Source organism: Mytilus californianus, unplaced genomic scaffold, assembly GCF_021869535.1.
Source record: "Mytilus californianus isolate M0D057914Y unplaced genomic scaffold, xbMytCali1.0.p SCAF_8, whole genome shotgun sequence".
Lineage (NCBI taxonomy): Eukaryota > Metazoa > Mollusca > Bivalvia > Mytilida > Mytilidae > Mytilus > Mytilus californianus.
The window spans coordinates 66,238,219-66,263,584 of NW_026262734.1; the positions used below are offsets into that span (position 1 = coordinate 66,238,219).

General features: G+C 31.0%; 1 protein-coding gene across 2 annotated transcripts in view; it reads left to right on the forward strand.

Annotated features, from left to right (window-relative positions):
* LOC127711734 (myosin-2 heavy chain-like) overlaps positions 1-24,792 on the forward strand; it is a 54,113-nt gene extending 29,321 nt beyond the window's left edge. The window contains exons 9-17 of one of the 2 annotated variants that reach the window (XM_052217843.1): positions 159-251; positions 10,528-10,620; positions 11,986-12,135; positions 12,658-12,720; positions 18,400-18,504; positions 20,173-20,374; positions 21,958-22,050; positions 22,806-22,901; positions 24,089-24,792. In XM_052217843.1, the coding sequence (XP_052073803.1) occupies positions 159-251; positions 10,528-10,620; positions 11,986-12,135; positions 12,658-12,720; positions 18,400-18,504; positions 20,173-20,374; positions 21,958-22,050; positions 22,806-22,901; positions 24,089-24,367 (1,174 nt within the window). In that variant the 3' untranslated portion in view covers positions 24,368-24,792. The other variant, XM_052217844.1, reaches the window with a different exon arrangement.
* The last annotated feature ends 574 nt before the right edge of the window (positions 24,793-25,366 follow it).

Below are 25,366 nucleotides of genomic sequence, written 5' to 3' on the forward strand. Positions count from 1 at the left end.
TAAACGACCCTGACAGTTCAAACGAGTAAACAAACAGCCTGAATTATACACAAAAAAATAATCGAAAAATAAATATGTCGATTTATTTGAATTCAAATCGTATCTATCATAAATAATGTATTCTGCCACTTTAACTTTATTTAATATTTCTAATTTAGAATTCAAGCAAAATATAAGTCTTTGAAGGACTCCGAAGTTCGCCTGAAAGAAGCCAACGATTTAAGCCAAAGTCTCAGCGAAGAAAATGAGAGGTACAAATACAGTTCATTGCCTAATTGTAGATACTGAATGTATACCCCTTGTGATGTTGAGTTTCGTTACTTGCAAAGTCAGGTCTAATAAAATTTTAACAATCAAATAGCTGACAAAGGAAGGTAATTTTAACATTGACGGTACCAATGTTGTTGCATCAGATGCACATTTCGACAATTATATTAGGGACTTCCTTTCTTTTACTTGGAAATTGATTGCTATTTATTATGATATTTAATTTTGTGACAATAAACCTACAGATAGAGTGCATGCAAACACTGTCGTTGCAGCGTCAATTAGGCCACAGACCACAATTAAATTCTCTATTAGTTCTTTATATCGTTTTGTTTCATTAAAAAAATTGCACCGATTCTTTTTGTCAAATGTTTTGTGTGTTTTAAGTACAGTACTAGTCCAAACATATATCCAACATCCAGAAAGATTGCTTCCCAGTATCTTACAAATTTAGCTAATACACATCCATACCCCTATAGACAAGTCAAGAGATGTTCCGAAAACTGTAAATATCACCTTTTTGCACCTGGCCTAATCACTCTTTCCATATCAAAATCAGTTAAAATGCAACATCCAAAAGTTTATTTCACCTCTCTTCTTTCATTTCCAAAAACATGACCAATTCTTATAAAACTTGGCATTAATTTAGCTTAGTGTATTATAAAACAGTGTACAAAGTTTTAAAGTCATATGATACCAATTATACAAAATGTGGCATTTTTTATATCTGAACTTTGGGTGCTGAATTGTGGCATTGATTTGAACAATTTCAACTATCAAATTTGGGCTTCTAAAAACCAAAATATACCAAAACTTACACTTTTTAATGTCTCTATGTATAAGTTATCACCTATTAAAAGCAACAGATAGCATACTTCATGTTTCAGACTTATAAAAAATGGCCAGAAGTTAATTTTATATGAGCCTGTGCCAAAAAAAAGAGGTTTTCAAATGAAGTGAGGGCTTATATAAAATGTAATATTTTTCACTTACCACAATTTTTTGAAGTTGTTAAGTTATAAAAAAACCTTTTATATGTTATAAATGTACTTTTAATGGAAATATAAGTTTCAAATAGCATAACACATGTGAATAAAATGTATTTCAGCAATGTCAAGCTTAAAAAAACAGGTTGTCAATTTAGGTTGTTCCCCACATTTGCATATTAAAAAGCATATAAATGATATGGGAGATAGAGATATGCTTCTTTTTGCTCAAATCTTTGCTTAGATATGATAAAACATGGAGCCTGGATGTAACAAGAATGTCTCTTTTAACTGTATATGTAGACAGTATGATCTGATGCAAAGTTATTTACTGTACTTTTTAAAACCGGCATGAAATTTCAGCCTCAAGAGGCCAATATTTTAACCACTAGCTATCAAACAAAAGAAAATAAAGGTAGTCTGTGAAACAGACAAGGTCAAACAACCAGTAATAAGTGCTTTTGATTCAGTTTCAGTGAAATCTGCTAAAAGGAATTCAACTTGTATGTGCATAGAACCTCATTTTTCACTTGCTTCATACTGACCGTTAGACTAAGATCATTAAAGCATCACATTTTGCACTCCTATTCTGATTTTATCTACTTTTTTTGTATGTTCAGTGTTCAAAAATGAGTTAAACATCTACATTAGATACCACAAACACAAATAGAAAATCAGAAAAACCTGTCAGAGAGAAAGTAAGCATGCTACTTTTGTAAAAATATTGAAACACCTGAAAAAGTTCAATTTTGGGCATGTAGGCTGAAATGTCACTTTTTTACAAAATTTCTATCAAATAAAAGTGGAAATCATTTATTCTCATGTAGTTTGACAAATTAATACCAATAGATCATTCAGGGAAGTTGTCAAAGTACAAATTCAATATTTCCTGAATTCACCTATTAGGGGTTCAAAACTTGACCAATTCTAATAAAACTTGGCATGATTTAAGCTTAGTGTATTCTGGGAACAGTATATCTAACATACATGTTCCTGGTGTATTATGAAACAGTTTACAAAGTTTTAAAGCCATATGATACCAATTATACAAAATGTGGCATTTTTTATATCTGAACTTTGGGTGCTGAATTGTGGCGTTGATTTGAACAATTTCAACTATCAAATTTGGGTTTGTAAAAACCAAAATATACCAAAACTTACACTTTTTAATGTCTCTATGTATAAGTTATCACCTATTAAAAGCAACAGATAGCATACTTCATGTTTCAGACTTATAAAAAATGGCCAGAAGTAAATTTTATATGAGCCTGTGCCAAAAAATAGAGGTTTTCAAATGATGTGAGGCCTTATATAAAATGTAATATTTTTCACTTACCACAATTTTCTGAAGTTGTTAAGTTATAAAAAAACCTTTTATATGTTATAAATGTACTTTTAATGGAAATATAAGTTTCAAATAGCATAACACATGTGAATAAAATGTATTTCAGCAATGTCAAGCTTAAAAAAACAGGTTGTCAATTTAGGTTGTTCCCCAAATTTTATATTAAAAAGCATGTAAATGATATGGGAGATTGAGATATGCTTCTTTTTGCTCAAATCTTTGCTTGGATTTGATAAAACATGGAGCCTGGATGTAACAAGACTGTCACTTTCAACTGTATATGTAGACAGTATGATCTAATGCAAACTTATTTACTGTACTTTTTAAAACCGGCATGAATATTCAGCCTCAAAAGGCCAATATTTTAACCACTAGCTATCAAACAAAAGAAAATAAAGGTAGTCTGTGAAACAGACAAGGTCAAACAACCAGTAATAAGTGCTTTTGATTCAGTTTCAGTGAAATCTGCTAAAAGGAATTCAACTTGTATGTGCATAGAACCTCATTTTTCACTTGCTTCATACTGACCGTTAGACTAAGATCATTAAAGCAGCACATTTTGCACTCTTTTTCTGATTTTATCTACTTTTTTTGTATGTTCAGTGTTCAAAAATGAGTTAAACATCTACATTAGATACCACAAACACAAATAGAAAATCAGAAAAACCTGTCAGAGAGAAAGTAAGCATGCTACTTTTGTAAAAATATTGAAACACCTGAAAAAGTTCAATTTTGGGCATGTAGGCTGAAATGGCACTTTTTTACAAAATTTCTATCAAATAAAAGTGGAAATCATTTATTCTCATGTAGTTTGACAAATTAATACCAATAGATCATTCAGGGAAGTTGTCGAAGTACAAATTCAATATTTCCTGAATTCACCTATTAGGGGTTCAAAACTTGACCAATTCTAATAAAACTTGGCATGATTTAAGCTTAGTGTATTATGAAACAGTTTACAAAGTTTTAAAGCCATATGATGCCAATTATACAAAATGTGGCATTTTTTATATCTGAACTTTGGGTGCTGAATTGTGGAGTTGATTTGAACAATTTAAACTATCAAATTTGGGCTTCTAAAAACCAAAATATACCAAAACTTACACTTTTTAATGTCTCTTTGTATAAGTTACCACCTATTAAAAGCAACAGATAGCATACTTCATGTTTCAGACTTATAAAAAATGGCCAGAAGTTAATTTTATATGAGCCTGTGCCAAAAAAAAGAGGTTTTCAAATGAAGTGAGGCCTTATATAAAATGTAATATTTTTCACTTACCACAATTTTTTGAAGTTGTTAAGTTATAAAAAAACCTTTTATATGTTATAAATGTACTTTTAATGGAAATATAAGTTTCAAATAGCATAACACATGTGAATAAAATGTATTTCAGCAATGTCAAGCTTAAAAAAACAGGTTGTCAATTTAGGTTGTTCCCCACATTTGCATATTAAAAAGCATATCAATGATATGGGAGATAGAGATATGCTTGTTTTTGCTCAAATCTTTGCTTAGATATGATAAAACATGGAGCCTGGATGTAACAAGAATGTCACTTTTAACTGTATATGTAGACAGTATCATCTGATGCAAAGTTATTTACTGTACTTTTTAAAACCGGCATGAAATTTCAGCCTCAAAAGGCCAATATGTTAACCTCTAGCTATCAAACAAAAGAAAATAAAGGTAGTCTGTGAAACAGACAAGGTCAAACAACCAGTAATAAGTGCTTTTGATTCAGTTTCAGTGAAATCTGCTAAAAGGAATTCAACTTGTATGTGCATAGAACCTCATTTTTCACTTGCTTCATATTGACCGTTAGACTAAGATCATTAAAGCAGCACATTTTGCACTCTTATTCTGATTTTATCTACTTTTTTTGTATGTTCAGTGTTCAAAAATGAGTTAAACATCTACATTAGATACCAGAAACACAAATAGAAAATCAGAAAAACCTGTCAGAGAGAAAGTTAGCATGCTACTTTTGTAAAAATATTGAAACACCTGAAAAAGTTCAATTTTGGGCATGTAGGCTGAAATGGCACTTTTTTACAAAATTTCTATCAAATAAAAGTGGAAATCATTTATTCTCATGTAGTTTGACAAATTAATACCAATAGATGATTCAGGGAAGTTGTCAAAGTACAAATTCAATATTTCCTGAATTCACCTATTAGGGGTTCAAAACTTGACCAATTCTAATAAAACTTAGCATGATTTAAGCTTAGTGTATTATGAAACAGTTTACAAAGTTTTAAAGCCATATGATGCCAATTATACAAAATGCGGCATTTTTTTATATCTGAACTTTAGGCGCTGAATTGTGGCGTTGATTTGAACAATTTCAACTATCAAATTTGGGCTTCTAAAAACCAAAATATACCAAAACTTACACTTTTTAATGTCTCTATGTATAATTTATCACCCATTAAAAGCAACAGATAGCATACTTCATGTTTCAGACTTATAAAAAATGGCCAGAAGTAAATTTTATATGAGCCTGTGCCAAAAATAGAGATTTTCAAATGAAGTGAGGCCTTATATAAAATGTAATATTTTTCACTTACCACAATTTTCTGAAGTTGTTAAGTTATAAAAAAACCTTTTATATGTTATAAATGTACTTTTAATGGAAATATAAGTTTCAAATAGCATAACACATGTGAATAAAATGTATTTCAGCAATGTCAAGCTTAAAAAAACAGGTTGTCAATTTAGGTTGTTCCCCACATTTGCATATTAAAAAGCATATAAATGATATGGGAGATTGAGATATGCTTCTTTTTGCTTAAAATCTTTGCTTAGATTTGATAAAACATGGAGCCTGGATGTAACAAGACTGTCACTTTCAACTGTATATGTAGACAGTATGATCTGATGCAAACTTATTTACTGTACTTTTTAAAACCGGCATGAATATTCAGCCTCAAAAGGCCAATATTTTAACCTCTAGCTATCAAACAAAAGAAAATAAAGGTAGTCTGTGAAACAGACAAGGTCAAACAACCAGTAATAAGTGCTTTTGATTCAGTTTCAGTGAAATCTGCTAAAAGGAATTCAACTTGTATGTGCATAGAACCTCATTTTTCACTTGCTTCATACTGACCGTTAGACTAAGATCATTAAAGCAGCACATTTTGCACTCTTTTTCTGATTTTATCTACTTTTTTTGTATGTTCAGTGTTCAAAAATGAGTTAAACATCTACATTAGATACCACAAACACAAATAGAAAATCAGAAAAACCTGTCAGAGAGAAAGTAAGCATGCTACTTTTGTAAAAATATTGAAACACCTGAAAAAGTTCAATTTTGGGCATGTAGGCTGAAATGGCACTTTTTTACAAAATTTCTATCAAATAAAAGTGGAAATCATTTATTCTCATGTAGTTTGACAAATTAATGCCAATAGATCATTCAGGGAAGTTGTCGAAGTACAAATTCAATATTTCCTGAATTCACCTATTAGGGGTTCAAAACTTGACCAATTCTAATAAAACTTGGCATGATTTAAGCTTAGTGTATTATGAAACAGTTTACAAAGTTTTAAAGCCATATGATGCCAATTATACAAAATGTGGCATTTTTTATATCTGAACTTTGGGTGCTGAATTGTGGAGTTGATTTGAACAATTTAAACTATCAAATTTGGGCTTCTAAAAACCAAAATATACCAAAACTTACACTTTTTAATGTCTCTTTGTATAAGTTACCACCTATTAAAAGCAACAGATAGCATACTTCATGTTTCAGACCTATAAAAAATGGCCAGAAGTTAATTTTATATGAGCCTGTGCCAAAAAAAAGAGGTTTTCAAATGAAGTGAGGCCTTATATAAAATGTAATATTTTTCACTTACCACAATTTTTTGAAGTTGTTAAGTTATAAAAAAACCTTTTATATGTTATAAATGTACTTTTAATGGAAATATAAGTTTCAAATAGCATAACACATGTGAATAAAATGTATTTCAGCAATGTCAAGCTTAAAAAAACAGGTTGTCAATTTAGGTTGTTCCCCACATTTGCATATTAAAAAGCATATCAATGATATGGGAGATAGAGATATGCTTGTTTTTGCTCAAATCTTTGCTTAGATATGATAAAACATGGAGCCTGGATGTAACAAGAATGTCACTTTTAACTGTATATGTAGACAGTATCATCTGATGCAAAGTTATTTACTGTACTTTTTAAAACCGGCATGAAATTTCAGCCTCAAAAGGCCAATATGTTAACCTCTAGCTATCAAACAAAAGAAAATAAAGGTAGTCTGTGAAACAGACAAGGTCAAACAACCAGTAATAAGTGCTTTTGATTCAGTTTCAGTGAAATCTGCTAAAAGGAATTCAACTTGTATGTGCATAGAACCTCATTTTTCACTTGCTTCATATTGACCGTTAGACTAAGATCATTAAAGCAGCACATTTTGCACTCTTATTCTGATTTTATCTACTTTTTTTGTATGTTCAGTGTTCAAAAATGAGTTAAACATCTACATTAGATACCACAAACACAAATAGAAAATCAGAAAAACCTGTCAGAGAGAAAGTTAGCATGCTACTTTTGTAAAAATATTGAAACACCTGAAAAAGTTCAATTTTGGGCATGTAGGCTGAAATGGCACTTTTTTACAAAATTTCTATCAAATAAAAGTGGAAATCATTTATTCTCATGTAGTTTGACAAATTAATACCAATAGATGATTCAGGGAAGTTGTCAAAGTACAAATTCAATATTTCCTGAATTCACCTATTAGGGGTTCAAAACTTGACCAATTCTAATAAAACTTAGCATGATTTAAGCTTAGTGTATTATGAAACAGTTTACAAAGTTTTAAAGCCATATGATGCCAATTATACAAAATGCGGCATTTTTTATATCTGAACTTTAGGCGCTGAATTGTGGCGTTGATTTGAACAATTTCAACTATCAAATTTGGGCTTCTAAAAACCAAAATATACCAAAACTTACACTTTTTAATGTCTCTATGTATAATTTATCACCCATTAAAAGCAACAGATAGCATACTTCATGCTTCAGACTTATAAAAAATGGCCAGAAGTAAATTTTATATGAGCCTGTGCCAAAAATAGAGATTTTCAAATGAAGTGAGGCCTTATATAAAATGTAATATTTTTCACTTACCACAATTTTCTGAAGTTGTTAAGTTATAAAAAAACCTTTTATATGTTATAAATGTACTTTTAATGGAAATATAAGTTTCAAATAGCATAACACATGTGAATAAAATGTATTTCAGCAATGTCAAGCTTAAAAAAACAGGTTGTCAATTTAGGTTGTTCCCCACATTTGCATATTAAAAAGCATATAAATGATATGGGAGATTGAGATATGCTTCTTTTTGCTAAAATCTTTGCTTAGATTTGATAAAACATGGAGCCTGGATGTAACAAGACTGTCACTTTCAACTGTATATGTAGACAGTATGATCTGATGCAAACTTATTTACTGTACTTTTTAAAACCGGCATGAATATTCAGCCTCAAAAGGCCAATATTTTAACCTCTAGCTATCAAACAAAAGAAAATAAAGGTAGTCTGTGAAACAGACAAGGTCAAACAACCAGTAACAAGTGCTTTTGATTCAGTTTCAGTGAAATCTGCTAAAAGGAATTCAACTTGTATGTGCATAGAACCTCATTTTTCACTTACTTCATACTGACCGTTAGACTAAGATCATTAAAGCAGCACATTTTGCACTCTTATTCTGATTTTATCTACTTTTTTGTATGTTCAGTGTTCAAAAATGAGTTAAACATCTACATTAGATACCACAAACACAAATAGAAAATCAGAAAAACCTGTCAGAGAGAAAGTAAGCATGCTACTTTTGTAAAAGTATTGAAACACCTGAAAAAGTTCAATTTTGGGCATGTAGGCTGAAATGTCACTTTTTTACAAAATTTCTATCAAATAAAAATGGAAATCATTTATTCTCATGTAGTTTGACAAATTAATACCAATAGATCATTCAGGGAAGTTGTCAAAGTACAAATTCAATATAAATTAATATATGATGAATTCACCTCTTAGGCAACAGACCACAATAAAATTCTCTATTAGTTCTTTATAACGTTTTGTTTCATTACAAAAATTGCACCGATTCTTTTTGTCAAAAATTTTGTGAGTGTAAAGTACAGTACTAGTCGAAACATATATCCAACATTCAGAAAGATTGCTTCCCAGTATCTTACAAATTTAGCTAATACACATCCATACCCCTATGGACAAGTCAAGAGATGTTCCGAAAACTGTAAATATCACCTTTTTGCACCTGGCGTAATCACTCTTTCCATATCAAAATCAGTTAAAATACAACATCCAAAAGTTTATTTCACCTCTTTTCTTTCATTTCCATCCAAAAAAACTAAGAAATGAGTGAGGAAGGGAAAGAAAAAAATTAAGAAAAAATACACTTTAATTAAAAGGAACTATATTCGTGGACAACGAAAAGCTGGATCATTAATTGTGGTCTGGGACCAGTAATGACGAAGATATAATGCCCGCTATTTGTTCTGCCTGACCAAGTATAGCAATCTTTCCATCACAAATTTTGACAATTTTTGCACCATGTGCGGTTCGTAAACGCAATCATTTTGATTTGTATACCCCCGCTTTAAAAAAGTGGAGGTATACTGTTTTACCTCTGTCTGTCTGTCCATCCGTCAGTCCATCCATCCGTCAGTCCGTCAGTCCGTCCTTCCGTCCCATGAATATTTTTCGTCGAATCTTTCTCAGGAACTACAATACAAGGATTTCTGAAATTTGATTTCAGGGTTTATATAAGTCAGCTTTACCGTGTGATGCGTTTTCAGATTCATCACTCAACAACTTCCTGTTTACCGAACACTTGTATCATTTTACACATGATAGCCAAGTTGAAAACTTTCGTCACATTTTTCTCAGGAACTACAATACAAGGATTTCTGAAATTTGGTTTCAGGGTTTATATAAGTCAGCTATACAGTGTGATGCGTTTTCAGATTCATCACTCAACAACTTCCTGTTTACCGAAATAATTGGGCTGGGGGTATCATTAGTGAGCAGTAGCTCGCAGTTTCACTTGTTTAATTTTTGACCACAACAGACTACAATTATGGGATCTTTGTAATTTGAAATGAATATTGTGTCCATATCTGATAATAATTGCATTTGTACCAATTCTAAATGCAATATTTAAATTCATTTGGTTTTAACAATTTTGAACTTTAAGTTATAAAAGCATTCGACTCGTTTTAAGTAAATTTTTCATTCAAAGATACCAGGCTCATAATTTTGTTTGCCAGACGCGCGTTTCGTCGACTTATTAGTAATCACTAGCGTTCGAATTAAAACAGTTGTGAGGCCAAATCAAGATCGAAGTTGTAGAGCTTAAAATATTTCAAATACCAAATATTTTGAGAAATTGTGCCAAATACGGCAAAGGCAATCTACACATTGTGGTAAAAAAAGCCTTAGTGATTCGAATAATGCTACTCGGGTTAATAAAGCCCAATTGTTATGCACACAACTTTACAAATGAAAATAATTATGATAATAAACAGTGATCGAGGAGTTTTATGCATTCTCCTAGAGAAAATTTAGTTCAAATAGGACCACCTACAGGTATGTAGCTTAAGCAGCTGAGGTGATTTTTGTCGTTGTAATCATTGTGATGCTTTCGTCATTTACTAGTAGTCTAAAAATGAAGTTGAAACACGTATTCTGCCATATATTTTCACCTGCCCATTTATGTTCAGAAAAAGAGATGTGCAGTCAACGATGAGACAACAACTTATTAAGTTTGCTTTTAACATCTTTTTCCGATCAATTGCATGTTTTAGTCATTGTTTCTATTCATTGCCTTTCATGGCTTTGTTAATGAAATATTTATTTTTAATATATTATATAAAATATATTTTTATGTAGACTTCAATCAGTGAATACGTCATTCGAAAAAGTAAAAGCTGAATTTAAAGAAGCAAATGATAAAATTCAAGCTCTCAACGAAGAAAATGACAGGTAAACGTTTGAAATATATAGTAATTGCATAACTTTGTTTGATTTTTACAAAGGTATATAATTGACTAATTGACAGATGCTCAATTGTCTCTTTTTTTTTACATCTTTTGAAAGTTACAAACATGCTTGACGTCAATGGTGTTACTAGTGAATTTAGCTTTTTCAGCTTTATTCTTCATAACATCACTGTGCTACAGGACTAACTGCAATTTGGTGTATGCAATTCATTTTTACACACTCCTTTACCTATTGAATGACCGCAGCATAGTGTACATCATTCAATAGAAAGTAGAACAAAGGAAAAATAGCTTACCTAGAAACCATTTGTATCTGCATGTTTTATACACTTTCAGCACTTATAGTTATAGCTTGGTGGCAAAAGGGAAAGAATTTAATTTTAGAACATTTCGTTGCTAGTAATAGACAAACTCCGGATTGTCATGGTCATCAGCACTAGTTGGTTTATCAATGTCTTTGAGTACAGCCATACAGTTGTAACAAGGAATAATTCTAAAATGAAAAAAAAAATTAATATTAATCAAAAAATGAAATGAAAATGTATAAATACATATCACCAAGTCAAGCTTTGCCTCTAAAATTTAAATTGGCATGCATTTATATTCTTTAAAGCCGATGTTTTCCTATGTCTATAATGAGATGAAAATGAAGAGTGTCCTCCCTTACACCATGGATTTGAATATCTAACAGCACTACAAATTAATTGGGATTAAATTTCAGAAGTCTCTCGTTCAGAACAATTTGTGCGGTGGTTCAAATTTTCTGTAAAGTAAATTTTCATCAAATGACTGTATAACAAACAAAAATCAAGTACTTTCCACCAATATTACAGAATTACAAAGCTATTTATGCCAATACATTGACTGAAATAAAAAATAGATAAAAATAGATGACAAGGCTATATCATGTCCAAGGATATTTTGTCCGCCCCTAGTGTTGTATTTCATACAGTATTTAATGCAGATTACTTTTACATGAGTTTTACACCTTGAAATTATCATTTCGGGGGCAATTTGCATATTTTTGAAATATCAAACAAAAATTTATTAAATATTCTCAGGCAAATAGGATTTTATCAACTTAATTAGTATTTGATATTCGATCACATGCTTATCTTACATTTGATAATGCTTGGTTTTGTATAATTCATTACGCATTTTTACACAATGCTATGAAATATCAAAATACAATTTGATTTTAACAATTGTGATTTTTCAGATTTTGTTCATGACACTACTATACACACACGGTAAAATTTCACATATTTGTAGTATATACAATTAAAACAAAAAGTTGTCATCAAATCTATTCTAAATGTTTTAATTGAACTGTTTATTAATAATTTAGAATATTGAAAAATCTAAAACTACCTGACGAAAAAGCGAAGAAGATGCTTACCACTCTACAAAAGAAGTTTAAAGATGAAACAAAACAAAAGGAAGATATGCAGCAGAAATTAGAAGAGCAAATTAAAAAAAAGGATGCCCTGTCACAAATGTAATTTTTATGTTTAATATCACTTCCTCGTTTTCAAGCTCAATTCATTCTGATTCAGAGTGTTGAACACTTGTAGAGAATATACAATAAGTAAACAACTAGCTAATGTCAAGTAAAAAGGTGGAATACACCAAATGTCACAAGGAAAAATAAAATTTTGTTTCTCACTCATAATAATAATATTTTAAATTCATCTACTTTCTGGCTCGTGAATTGGCGAAATTGAAAACAGTTGTACTGTTTTCCATCAATATATATTTAGTTGAAAAGGTGTTGGAAACATTGGACAGTAAAAAACCATTAGTCGAATCATTGATAATAAAACAGAAAGCAAACAAAACATGAATAAATTTTGGACTGTAAAATCCTTTCTTGAAAAGATAAAGTTCAATAAAATCACGTAATAAGTACTATTCTTATAACAGAGAATTTGTTTTTTTAAAAAGCAGATGTTTATCTGATTTTCTTCTTTTGAGAATATTTTCTCACTAACCGTTTTATTGACTTGTACATATTTTACAGGTGTGATAAATATAAAGCTGCTTGTCTTAAACTGCAGGAAACAAAACAGACCCAAGATGAAAGGTACTCAAAGTTCATGTGTCAAAGTTCCATGCAACAACAAAATATTGAGTTATAACCGAGAAGGGAAGTGGGTGGATAAGAATAGTTTCTTATACACATGAGTCGTTTTTAACTTTACTTGGTTCAATGGCATAGAAATGAAAATGTATCTGGACGTCATCGTGTTTTATGTAATTTAATGTAATTCATCCTGTCCTGTTAAATCATGGAGAAAAAGTCAGTAATTATTTTGTGCATTTGATGTTAAAAATTTGGTATAAGCATGTCCAATGGTCAGAAAGCGAGGACATAGCCATGCATGAATGCTGACTACGTTTAATTGACTTCATATAACAGAAGTAAGAAGAGTTAAGATATCCCATATTTGACCCAATTTGAAGCGTGTAATTGATTTCACCTAACCCTGACCTCATTTTTTTTGGTTCATTGATCTATGGAACATTAGATTTTGGTGATTATGCCTGTTTCTAAAGTACTAAGAAACTTAAATTCAACTTTTTTTTTCTTTTATCTTTTATTCAACAACAACAAATTGCACTTTCTGCTGTTAACATTGTTCTTCACTAGTCCAGCATCCCAGTGAAGAGTCCCTGTTTGTTAATACCAGAATTCCAGGGTTGTTTTCTTGTAAGCATCATTATATTAAATTAACATTAGTTTTAATTACAGCTAAATTATAACATTTTCAGCAATGAAATACACAAGTATATATCAATGAGACTTTTTTATTTAACAATATATCATCTAGCAATTATTTTTGAGTATTGTTTCCGGAAAATTTTTATATTTCTTCCGTAAACGTGTTAACTGTTTTTCTATCAAATATCTTCCTGGTTTTGAAACAGAAATTGTCACACCGGCCATGACTTTAAAAAAAGAAAATGATGTTCTATAGCCTATTCACGGGTATGTCTGAATCAAAAATTATCTTTTTTGGTCTACACAACATTATAAGGTTTTGCTAGTAAACCAGTTTTAATCTGAAATGGTTATCTTAATCTTAATACTTCTAAAAAGACTTAACAATAAATTATAAAGTCATATTCAGTCTTTCAATCAATTTTCAGACATATCCACTGCGGAAAATTCACTATTTAGACATTTGCTTGTCTTCAATTAAGATCTGTTCAGTATATGTTCAGATTGTTTAGTATTTCCCTGTAAACATCAATAGTATACTGAATTGTCTGAAAAGCTACAGAACAGTAATTAATTGACTGCTAGTGAATTGTCTGAACAGTACTGAATATACGATTGTTCAGACATTTCAGATGATGTTAAGATCAAAATGACCATTTAAGATTAAAATTCATTTACTAGGGTTGAAATCAAACACATCTGATCTAGCCTTTACCAGTGTTTGATATTTCATTGGCCAACATATGCATAAGGTTCATGATTTAGTCATATGGTATACGGTATACGATTCTATAAAAAAAAATATATTTGAAATGTCTGGGTAATAGAACCCTTTACTTGTGAAGTGTTGATGTCGGTCTGATTTCATTTTCATGTTTCATTAAAAATCTTTAAGATTTCGGTAAACGTCCTTTTTATGCCCCACCTAGGTGCATTATGTTTATCGGTCTGTGCGTCCGTTCGTTCGTCCGTTCGTCCGTCCGTCTGTCCAGCTTTAGGTTAAAGTTTTTCAGGTTAAAGTTTTTGGTCAAGGTAGTTTTTGATGAAGTTGAAGTCCAATCAACGTGAAACTTAGTACACATGTTCCCTATGATATGATCTTTCTAATTTTAATGCCAAATTAGAGTTTTGACCCCAATTTCACGGTCCACTGAACATAGAAAATAATAGTGCGAGTGGGGCATCCGTGTACTATGGACACATTCTTGTTTCAGTCTCTATAAGAAAAGGTGACTCATATTAGATCTTACAAATTTTTTAGAGTAGTTAACGTTCGCCTTGCATATCTTACTTGATATCCATATTATTTGCATGGTTCGTCGATCAACTTCAAATTTTCATGTCTTAAAAATTATAACGAGTGACACATCTTTCTAATAGGGTTCACCTGATTGTCCCCTAATTATCCTGTTTCATTGTCAATGTTAATTTTTATGATATCTGTTGTACATCTTTGATCGAAAAGATTCCCAAACATAGTTTAGAATGCTAGACGTTTCAACGTATTTGAGCTTTGTGAAAGCAAGACTATGAAGCTAAAGACAAGTCATAATGCCCTGATGAAAACCAAAACAACAAAAAAGCGAGACACTTTTAAAAGATGATGACATACAAATAATGTGTATCCTGTTTTGAATTGCTACCACTATATGGATTTCATTACCACAAAGTGTTAAAATTCCGAAGGCAATGCCTTTGTTCTTGTTTTATATCGATTTACTGTGATTCTTGATAATGATTTTGCATCGACAAAAAGGTAAAACTGTATTAAAATTAAATTTTATTTTAAATTGCACTCGAGTTGATTCTTACCCCGGTTTTCGATGCAATTTATGTTACATTGTCTGTTAGTTTATGTAAAGTAGTTCGTGGATAGTTTGTTTTTCTTTTGGCTTTTATGTGTATGCCTGTCTTCAAATTTTGGATATATATTGCCTTCTTGATATGGTGTACGATTGGTTTTTTTTGTTTTTTTTTGGGGGTGTTAGTTTTTATGCCCCCTCACCATATCGACCATATTGTTTAACCCTTGTCCATCCGTCCGTCCGTCCTACTAAAGGTATATCGTTTGTTCGGCTAACTCCGACTACAGTTTCAATGTACAAATGTTATACGATGCCACTGCTGGTGGACGTTTCGTCCCCGAGGATATCACCAGCCCAATAGTCAGCACTTCGGTGTTGACATGAATATCAATTATATGGTCAATTTTATAAATTTCCTGTTACAAAACTTTGAATTTTTCGAAAAACTATGGATTTTCTTATCCCAGGAATAGATTACCTTAGCCGTATTTGGCACAACTTTTTGGAGTTTTGGATCCTCAATGCTCTTCAACTTTGTACTTGTTTGGCTTTATAACTATTTTGATCTGAGCGTCACTGATGAGTCTTATGTAGACGAAACGCGAGTCTGGCGTATTGAATTATAGTATGTAGAGTGTTATAACATAAACTAAAGGTTTACGTTTTCTCAGGATTATGAATTTCTTAAACCAATTCCATAAATGACAGGTTGCCATTTTTTGGAAATGTTATGCATGTGGGGTAGATGGTTTATACGGCTAACTCTTCCTACTAGAACTTATATTATAACTAGGGTGTCAGTACATATACATGATATACATATCATAATATATGGCATGCAGGGTACATGGTTTATCCTACTAGCTCCTCCAAGAGATATAAAAATAAAACATTTATATTATGCAGCTCATTATTTCATATGTTCAAGGTGTGCATATAATAAGATTTTGTATTTTAAAAAAATTCCACAAATGACAGAATGTTTAATCACTGTGGGGGAAGTGTCTTTCAGACTGAAGTATTTCAAATTAAGCATTAACATCACCGTTTACTGAATCAAATGTGTTTGGCCGTATATACAAGCATGCAGCGAGGGAATCTTATTTGTCTTGTTTGATATATGTAAAGCAACATTAAATAAAAGAGTATAACACAAATTTGGAACTCCAAGGCAAATTGAAAAAGGGGAAGTCCATAAAAACTGACGAAATCAAACGCTATCAATTAACAGAACAAGTGAAAAACAATTGCCATATTCCTGACTTTATACATACACTGGTGGTTAAACCGGGTTTTAAAGTTAGCTAAACCACCCACTTGTATGACAGTTGTTTATAGTTCCGTATATTGACAAACTCGGGTAAGCAATCCAAGCAGACATAATAGGTTATGACAATAGTTAGGATCCAGCAGCCAAAACTGTGTAAACATACATCACAGACATACAACACAACTGACTTACAAATTCAAAGAAACATAAAGATTAATCTAACAAAAACGCCAACAAAAAAGGAGTAGTATATAATGAATTTGAAATTTGAAAATGACGTCAGCAAGTCACTTTTTTTCGTTGATAGTACATACCGTATATTTTATATACACTTTCTCGATGAAGTAAAAATCAAGTAAATATAATTAATTTCTATTAAAAAATAGAAACGACGCTGTAAAAACCCTTTGTGTCCGAATTGCACATCAGGACCCACTTGCACCAGGAATGCCCAAAGTTAAAAAGTAAAAAACCCGATGGCGGGATGTATAAATTTACAATTGCATATTTGTAGTTGATCATCAATATAGATATCATATTGGCAATGTGCGCATTACAATTTAATTCAAAGTCGTATTAGTTCAACATTAAATTACTTACATATATTTGTTATACGGGGACGTTTTTCTATAAATAATTTTGAGGTTAAAACTTTGTCATTGATAATTTCCAAATAAATTCATAAATGACGATTTCGATTTTTAGGAACATTTTACGGCCTAATGAACAAGTTTCCAACAAACCTTGGGTCATATGTGTTTGCTTGTATAAAATTTCAAAACTCCATTATACAAACCTTTCCAAAGAGATTTCAATGATTCATTTTCATTGTACTTTTCCTTTGGTATATCATATATTCAGATCAAATTTAAGGTTTATACATTTTGATTAAAAAAACGTAGCCGCCTTACAATTTCAGGGATTCTATTTTTTTTTAATCTATGTTTAACATAAACTTAATTCATTACGATACTTACTAAACTACAATCCAGGACGATTTTTTAAAGTGTATTGGCCACACTCGATACAGCGAAAGTTGTTAGCATGCAAGTCCTATACCGAGTAAAAAAATTGACGTTGACAATTTTCTACATAATTATCATCTATTACTGTATAAATATAAACATTACAAGAATAAATGCTCAAATATTTCAAAGATGATGATGTGATACATGCACATATGCATAATTATAAACAGATTAAAGACAACAGGGTAGACAGAATAGTCGACTTTTTTTACTGATAAGGACGTTAATGTTCTTTATTGGCATAGTTTATAATTATTTGATAAGATTTATAATGAATATTAATCACGATAAGAATAGATTAAAATATGGAACAATACAAACTTTTGTTCTATAGTTCTGACAAGTTCTCGTTATACAGAAATGACCCAAATAGTGAAGCAAGGTCCGTGTATATATGAGCTGCGTCGGATAAAATTGACCTTATGCATGTGTACTTATACATATACATGTGTAAGGCTTTGATTGATTTTGGAACATTCAAATACGAAATAAAAGACGGATTTTGTTCTGTTTTGTAGGGTTCTGATATATATATATCAACTCATTTTTAAACAGTAACAGACTTTGTAAAGATATTTTTTCTATCCGACACAGCTCATATGTTTATTCCCACAAATTATAGTCTGCATATTCTAAATGTTTGCATTTTGATTAATCACATCAGTGAATTTCACAGTAACAATACATTAATGTTGCATTTAGATCGTATACACACAGTTGCAAGCAGTCTCATATATATTGGATACAAATATGCAATTTTCAGAACTAGTATTGCTTAATATGAATAGCTAACATTAATTTTATTGCAAATATCTGAAATTTTTATTTAAAAATATTAGGTTACCCTTTTGATATTAATGCAGTATTTCATTGATTTAGTTTGCATATTAGTATCATCAATACTACTGAAAACTTGGATTTGCTTTTTTTTACCTAGATTTGACAACATGCAACGCCCAAAAACGGCTCCATCCAGACAGTATAGAGAAATGCAGATTTTGGTGGAAACACTCAAAGGTGAAAAAGAATCATTAATGCAAAGGTACGACTAGTAGCTCACAAAGTATGATTAAATAAAAAATGATATGGGGTATCATTGCCAATAAAAACTAAATGCCGTTGATGTGAGCAACACTAGGTTACCGTATGGTTCTCAATAATGAGCTAAACCATACCGTATAGTAAGCTTTAAAAGGCCCAGACAGGACAAAATGTAAAATAATTCAAACAAGAAAATAACAGCCTGGTTTATGATGAAAATTGCATTTGACAGACAGACAGCAACCAACAAAACCACTACATTACAGACTCCTGACCGGGAACATGCACATAAAGAATGTGGTAGGTATAAAAACGTGAAACTGTGTTAACCCGTTCGTAGTCTTGTACAGTGGTATAACAGAACAACATAAGAACGAACTGCAAAAATCAGTTGGAAAACTGCTTGCTTTTGTTTCATTTGATGCAGCAAACTGGACAAAAAATGGTGCATCGTCTTATAAAATGTCTCTGCTGCTTGAAAAATCTCTGATATGAAATGCAAATAATATTACTGGAAAGAAGTTGAACTGAGTTAAGCTTTTCCATTAGTTATATTAAAATATTTCAGATGATTTTTTTGTTAAACATAACGTCGTTGATCGTTGACGCTATTATATAGACAATAGGTGTTAAGTGCCTTGAAAATATCAACTGTATTTAAACGAGGCTAAGAAGCAGGAGAAATGCAAGCTACAGTGAGCATTTCTCCTGTTACAAGCCGAGTACAAATACAGCTGATATTTAAAGACACTTAACACTTATTGTCTTTATCCTACAATGTATTGTGTTCAATGTTGTTGCTTAAACAGGTAGTAATACTCCTATTAATTTCAGCTATTTTCGTTTTTTTTAATTATCATTTTTTGTTTATCCCTCTATCATGTCTATGTTGTCTTGGTGTAATAATATTAAAGGGAAATAACGCAGTAAGCTGATGAGCGGTACGCCAAAAAGAATTGCACACGGTCACGTAAAAAAATTGCGCTTTCGGAGAATAAGTATTTATTATACCATAACAAGTAATTTAAACAGCAACTAAAAATTACAATTAAACAGGATCCAAATTTCGGACAAAAATGTATGATTATTCCTCCCGCTTCAGAAATATCCGACGGCATAGAACATGGATCATGGATGACATTCAGTTGGAATGTTATATATCGAATAGCATATTGACAATATATGATGTCACAGCTTTAACGAAGTTAAAAACAACAGAAATGTAAAATAAACGATATTTCATGTACTGTATTTGAAATGTATCTGTCATTGGAATGCATATGCAATACACCAATCTATAGGTCACATAAGTTCACATAATACATCATTGGCAAGCTATACACACAAGTAGTCTGGGAGTGGGTGGAACCTTAAGCGATAAATGTATAGTATACAGTTTCAGCAAAGCTATATCGGCTGGGTTGTTATGTATGATAGGACATCCAAGTGCAGGATAAATAGTTTAAACGTGCTATTTCGATGCCAAAATTATTTACATTATTTGATTTTAGTTCTTAACAAAAATTAAAAATCTATTCCATTTACCATCTTTAACTTTCCTCTGTTGACAAAAAATTTCTTTCGACCGTTAAGCACCTTAACGTCAACTTTTATCTCCTTATTCCTTACACGAGAAAGAAAACATACCAGATTTGTAATACGTTTATAGGTTAAGTAAAGTGGCTGGAATGAAAATGAAGGACAACAACCCAGCTATTGCTGATTTAAGTGATCCAAACAGACCAGAAAAGTTATCAGAAAAGTTTCGAGAAATTTATGACAATGCATGGACTAACTTATTAGACGCCATCACTGAGAAGACTGGTGATTCTGATGAAATTGGTGTAAAACAAATTGTCAACGCACTAACGGTTTGCAATATCTTAGTACTCACTATCAAACTTCTAACTTTAAGCTGGGATGGTCCCAGCTTCAAGCAAAATTTTATTCGTTCAAATTTCAACAGTATACAAATTACAACATAAAAAACTATAGACTGAGCAAAACGAACCCGATCAAACACAGTGGTTGATCTCATAGTTTTAAAAATACCGTACTTAATTTGTTTTTTTCAACTTATTTGATTAGAGCGTCACTGATGAGTCTTTTGTAAACGAAACGCGAGTCTGGCGTACAGAATTTTAATCCTGGAATCTATGATGAGTGTATATACCAATTATACCTTTTGAAAACATGAACGATGAAAACATTTTTTTTAACTTTTTCACGCTATTTGAAAACAAATTCTTTCAAACAGAAAAAAAATCTAAAACTATGCATTTCATTATAAATATTTAACATGTTAAAAGCACATTTTTGAAGATGATAAAATAGGTTGATGATATAACTACGAGAAAACCCCAGACTATGATATCTTCAGGAGGGATAAATATATATTCTAAATGCAAGAATAAAATTATCGTTTTTCAAATTTCAGTTTTGTGTATACTACTACTGTACTTGATAATGTCATAGAGCATTGCGTAGTTAAATATTATGATCAATTTGTTGTTTTTTATTTAAATTATTTTCTTTTCTGCGAAACGAAATGTTTATATTAAAGTTTTTTTATTTTCTGAACTTCAACTTAAACATTTTGCAAATGTTAATTACATTAAGGGTTCACATTTTACTGCATAAGATGTAACTTTCAATAATTAATAGCTAATTCTATCAATAACCCAAATATAGCTTGAAAGAAGATACTGAACCGATTAAACACAATTCTTCTTCAGGAAATGCGATAAAATTTTACCAATTTAGCCATTTAATTTTGCCCTTTATCTATATTTGAAACATTTCCAAATAAAGCACCTGATACTAAGGTTTTGTTTTTTTATTTTTAGAAAATTATACATTAAATTAGATAAGAAGTGTTTTAATTAAGTTTTCACTGATACAAACATTTTAAAAACAAATATTTTGTTAATTTGACATGCTGAAGAGATTAACAAGAATGTATTTCCAAATATATATTTCTTAATTTAATGCAATTGGGTCTAACAGACTTTCAAATAGTCTATAGCTATAAAAAGATGCGAAAGATACCAAAGGGACATTCAAACTCATAAGTCGGAAATAAACTGACATCGCCATGGCAAACAAAGAAAACATCAAAAAAAAAACAACAGTATACACAAGACAACATAAAAACTAAAGACTGAGCAACACGAACCCCACAAAAACCCGGATTTTTTTTTTAATAAATATCATTCTGTTAAAGCTATACACATTTGCTACTGTTACTCATTTCATCTGTGTAAATTGTCTTTACAGTTTCCTGGTAATTTTACTTGTTTCAAATTTAATTATTTCCTCTTAATATCATCTCTTTTCGTGGCATTTGATATTAAAAGAATTTGTTTCTACCTGTATGCAAACTGCTGTACGTCTAAATTATTTTACAATCAAATGTTTTGTGTCATTTCTAGTAAACAACTCCTTTTTTTTATAGATGATGTATAATACATGTAAAAATACAATAAGCAACAATAGAAAAGCTATTGCAAAACTAGTTGGCTATCCAGAAGACTGCTTTGACAAACCGGTAATATATATCTAATTCAGTTTGTAATTAAGAAAATAAAATGATCAACTTTTTTTTGTAAAGCACAAGTGCTTCTGTAACGGTTTATTAATGTAATTTCTGGATTCTAATTTGTCATAATAAAAATAAGGACTAATTTTCGCCTATGTTTAATTACATGTTGAAAATTTATGTAGCGATTCTCAATCAACTAAAATCATTATGTTCTCTACAATACACATCACTATAGGGAAAACAGTAGTTGTTCATTTTTCGCGGCAATTGGTTGGCCTTTTGTGTACCCTAGGCAGATACAGGAGTCATCTTTGAAGTACTGTGATTGGATGTAAGAGTATAATGTATTTTGTATTTACTTACTAAATAATTGCAGTGTATATATTTACAATATAAATTTTTAAATGAAGGGACATTTTTCTTGAGATTCATTCGAAAAGGGTTCCAAATATTCATAAGTATGATGTAAAATGACGGTTGCCATTGATACTTTAAGCAAGATGGTCATGCTACCAATTTCTAAAACAGAATAATAAAGTACTATTATCACTAATAACTGTTCGATATTTTGTGAAATTCTAGTATTGTCGCCTACGGAGGAAAACAAAGTATCATTTTCCCTTTATTGTCTACCTTTTTAATTCACTTTCAATCAGGTTTAAGTTTTTGAAATATAAACACCAGCGACACATAGATTTAAGGGAGCAAGATGAAAAATCTTATTTCAATCAGATTGTATAAATGTTTTTTGTAAATTTTAGTATGCCGGTGGAAAAGAAGGGCATGATCCAGTTTTAAAAACATTGAAAGACTTAATTCAAATATCCGTGACACGCCAAAGTGAAGCTGTAACAAAGGTAACAAGAGATGAAAAAAGAGTTGTTTACTAATACATTAAAATAAAAACAAGAAAAATTATCATGATAACGAGACAAATACGAATAACAAACAAACCTTTAGGAAAAAAGAGAATTGAAGGTATTCCCTCAAAATATTTAATTTGTAGTTACTCTTAAAGTATTAATGTTGCATACACATTGATTGTTGTATAATCAAATGTTTCTGTAAATTTTAGTATGCCGGTGGAAAAGAAGGGCATGATATAGTATGAAAAACATTGAAAGACTTAATACAAGTCGGCGAGACACGCCAATTTGTTCGACATACAGATGTAGTTATACACAATTTCATACTTGTCCAAAATACCACCAAGTAAACATATACTTAAAAGGACAGTAGCAATTATTTAGACAAAACATTAACTTAAGCATGTTAAGGCTATTTTCATTGTTTTCAGCATTAATAAAAGCGGCATGTTGGTATAATAATTCGCTATAAGCAGCCATTTTGGTTCAAGTTCGTAAAAATAAATTAAAAAAAACATTGTGATATTTTATTGTCATGCAAGACAATAATTAGATCTCATCTGGGTCCTTAGGTTGCAAACCTTTACTTTGACTTTTTTGTTTGAGATGGGGTCTGCATGTGCTCAGCAGCATGTCTACTGATTGAAACAAATGTTTGCTGAAAATTGAAAATAAAGAAGACAGCAGAAGAAGACATATTTTGTTGATTGATTGGACGAAATCAAACATCAGTCTAATACAGGTTATGAGCAAATTGGACCACACTGAACTGCACTGAAAATCGTTATTATACTGTTACAAATGTTTACTTGTCTGTTTATATTCATATTTATAACGAGATCACATGCCCATCGACAATTTTGGGAGTAATGTCAATGGTTAATAAGATGGCGTCCAAACAAGAAATCACATGAACATTTTGAGAAACTTTTTTTAACAATTATCTTCCTTGTGCATTGTTTTCAGTAGAAATTTTGTGTTCTCTTTCACATTTTAATATAAATGAATCAAATTTTAGAGTTCGAGCAAACTCCATAGTGATATGACTTTAGCAAACTAATGCCCCTTAAATTAAACTTTTATCAGAATTTAAACATATTTTGAATGACCGTAACGTACACGTCTTATGTAGGTCAAAGTGATATTTTTTAAAATGACCAAACTTGTTGTTTTTGCAGAATGTTAAAGAGTTGCCGGAAATAAAAACTATCCTTCAGGTTGGTGGCAAAAATGGTGATGCATTCATCAATGAATGTTTACAGCTATGTTTATATATGTGTACGCAGGACCCGCCTGTCGTGCTTGATTTTAGTTGTAAAAGTGGAGATGCTTTTGATAAGGACAAATTTACCCCTTTTACAAAGTCTGGTGCCATTGTTGATTACGTGGTGTGGCCTGTGATGTATCTCAGTGACAATGGAGCCATGATGAGCAAAGGAATTGCACAAGGAAAATAAAAATAAACGATTTCTCAGTCTGATAACAATTCAGACCCTGGATCCTGATTGGACACAGGATATTTATTTCCATCAGATTGAACGATTTCTAAAAATATAATATGTGTCACTAACAGTTACTAGTCGTTATTTGTTTATTCAAGGTGTATCAAAATAACAAATACTGATATATTTTTGTTTTTAACTTATTCTTCCTGATTTTAACATTGCACCTTGAGTTAGTCATTTTAAACTTAATTGACAAGGCATGGTTTTATAATAGAGCAACTTTAAAAAAAAAATATATTTGCAGAAAAGGTTCATTTTATCAAATTGAATATTTTGCAGCCTAATTACTTTACTGTAGATTTTTATACATAATTTAAGAGATTGTGTTTTTACCATGACAGTAAAATAAAATAAAAACTGCTTTGCAATTTATACAATTTCGTACAATAGATAACATATCTCTAAATGATACGAGACGAACAGCAATTAGAACGCTTCTCATGATGTCACGATTGTTGTCCCTCAAAATAGTATCGCAAGTGGTTGATTTAAGACTTGTTATACATGTAAACATATGCCAATATCACATGATTGCTATTGATAAAGGTTGTACAATACAAAACATAATTATAATATTTACCTTTATTCTTATTGGATTCCTCGACATCCACTGATTTTGACGGGGTTCGTGTTGCTCCGTCTTTATTTTCTATATTATGTTTTGTTTTCTGTCGTTTGTCTTTTCGTCGTATTTTGCTGGGCATTGTCACTTTTTCATTGACTTATGAGTTTGAATATCCCTTTGGTAAATTTCGCCTCTTTCTGATTTTTTTAACAGTAGTTTTAGCTTCACTGTCTTTCTATATCACTGAAACATTAACTTTGTATATGGTACTACAATCTGTCGATACCTATATTTTGGCATGGCACACTGTCATGTTTTTTTCTCTGACTGTGAAAAGTAAAATAACAAAAATACCGAACTCCGAAGAAAATTCAAAACGGAAATTC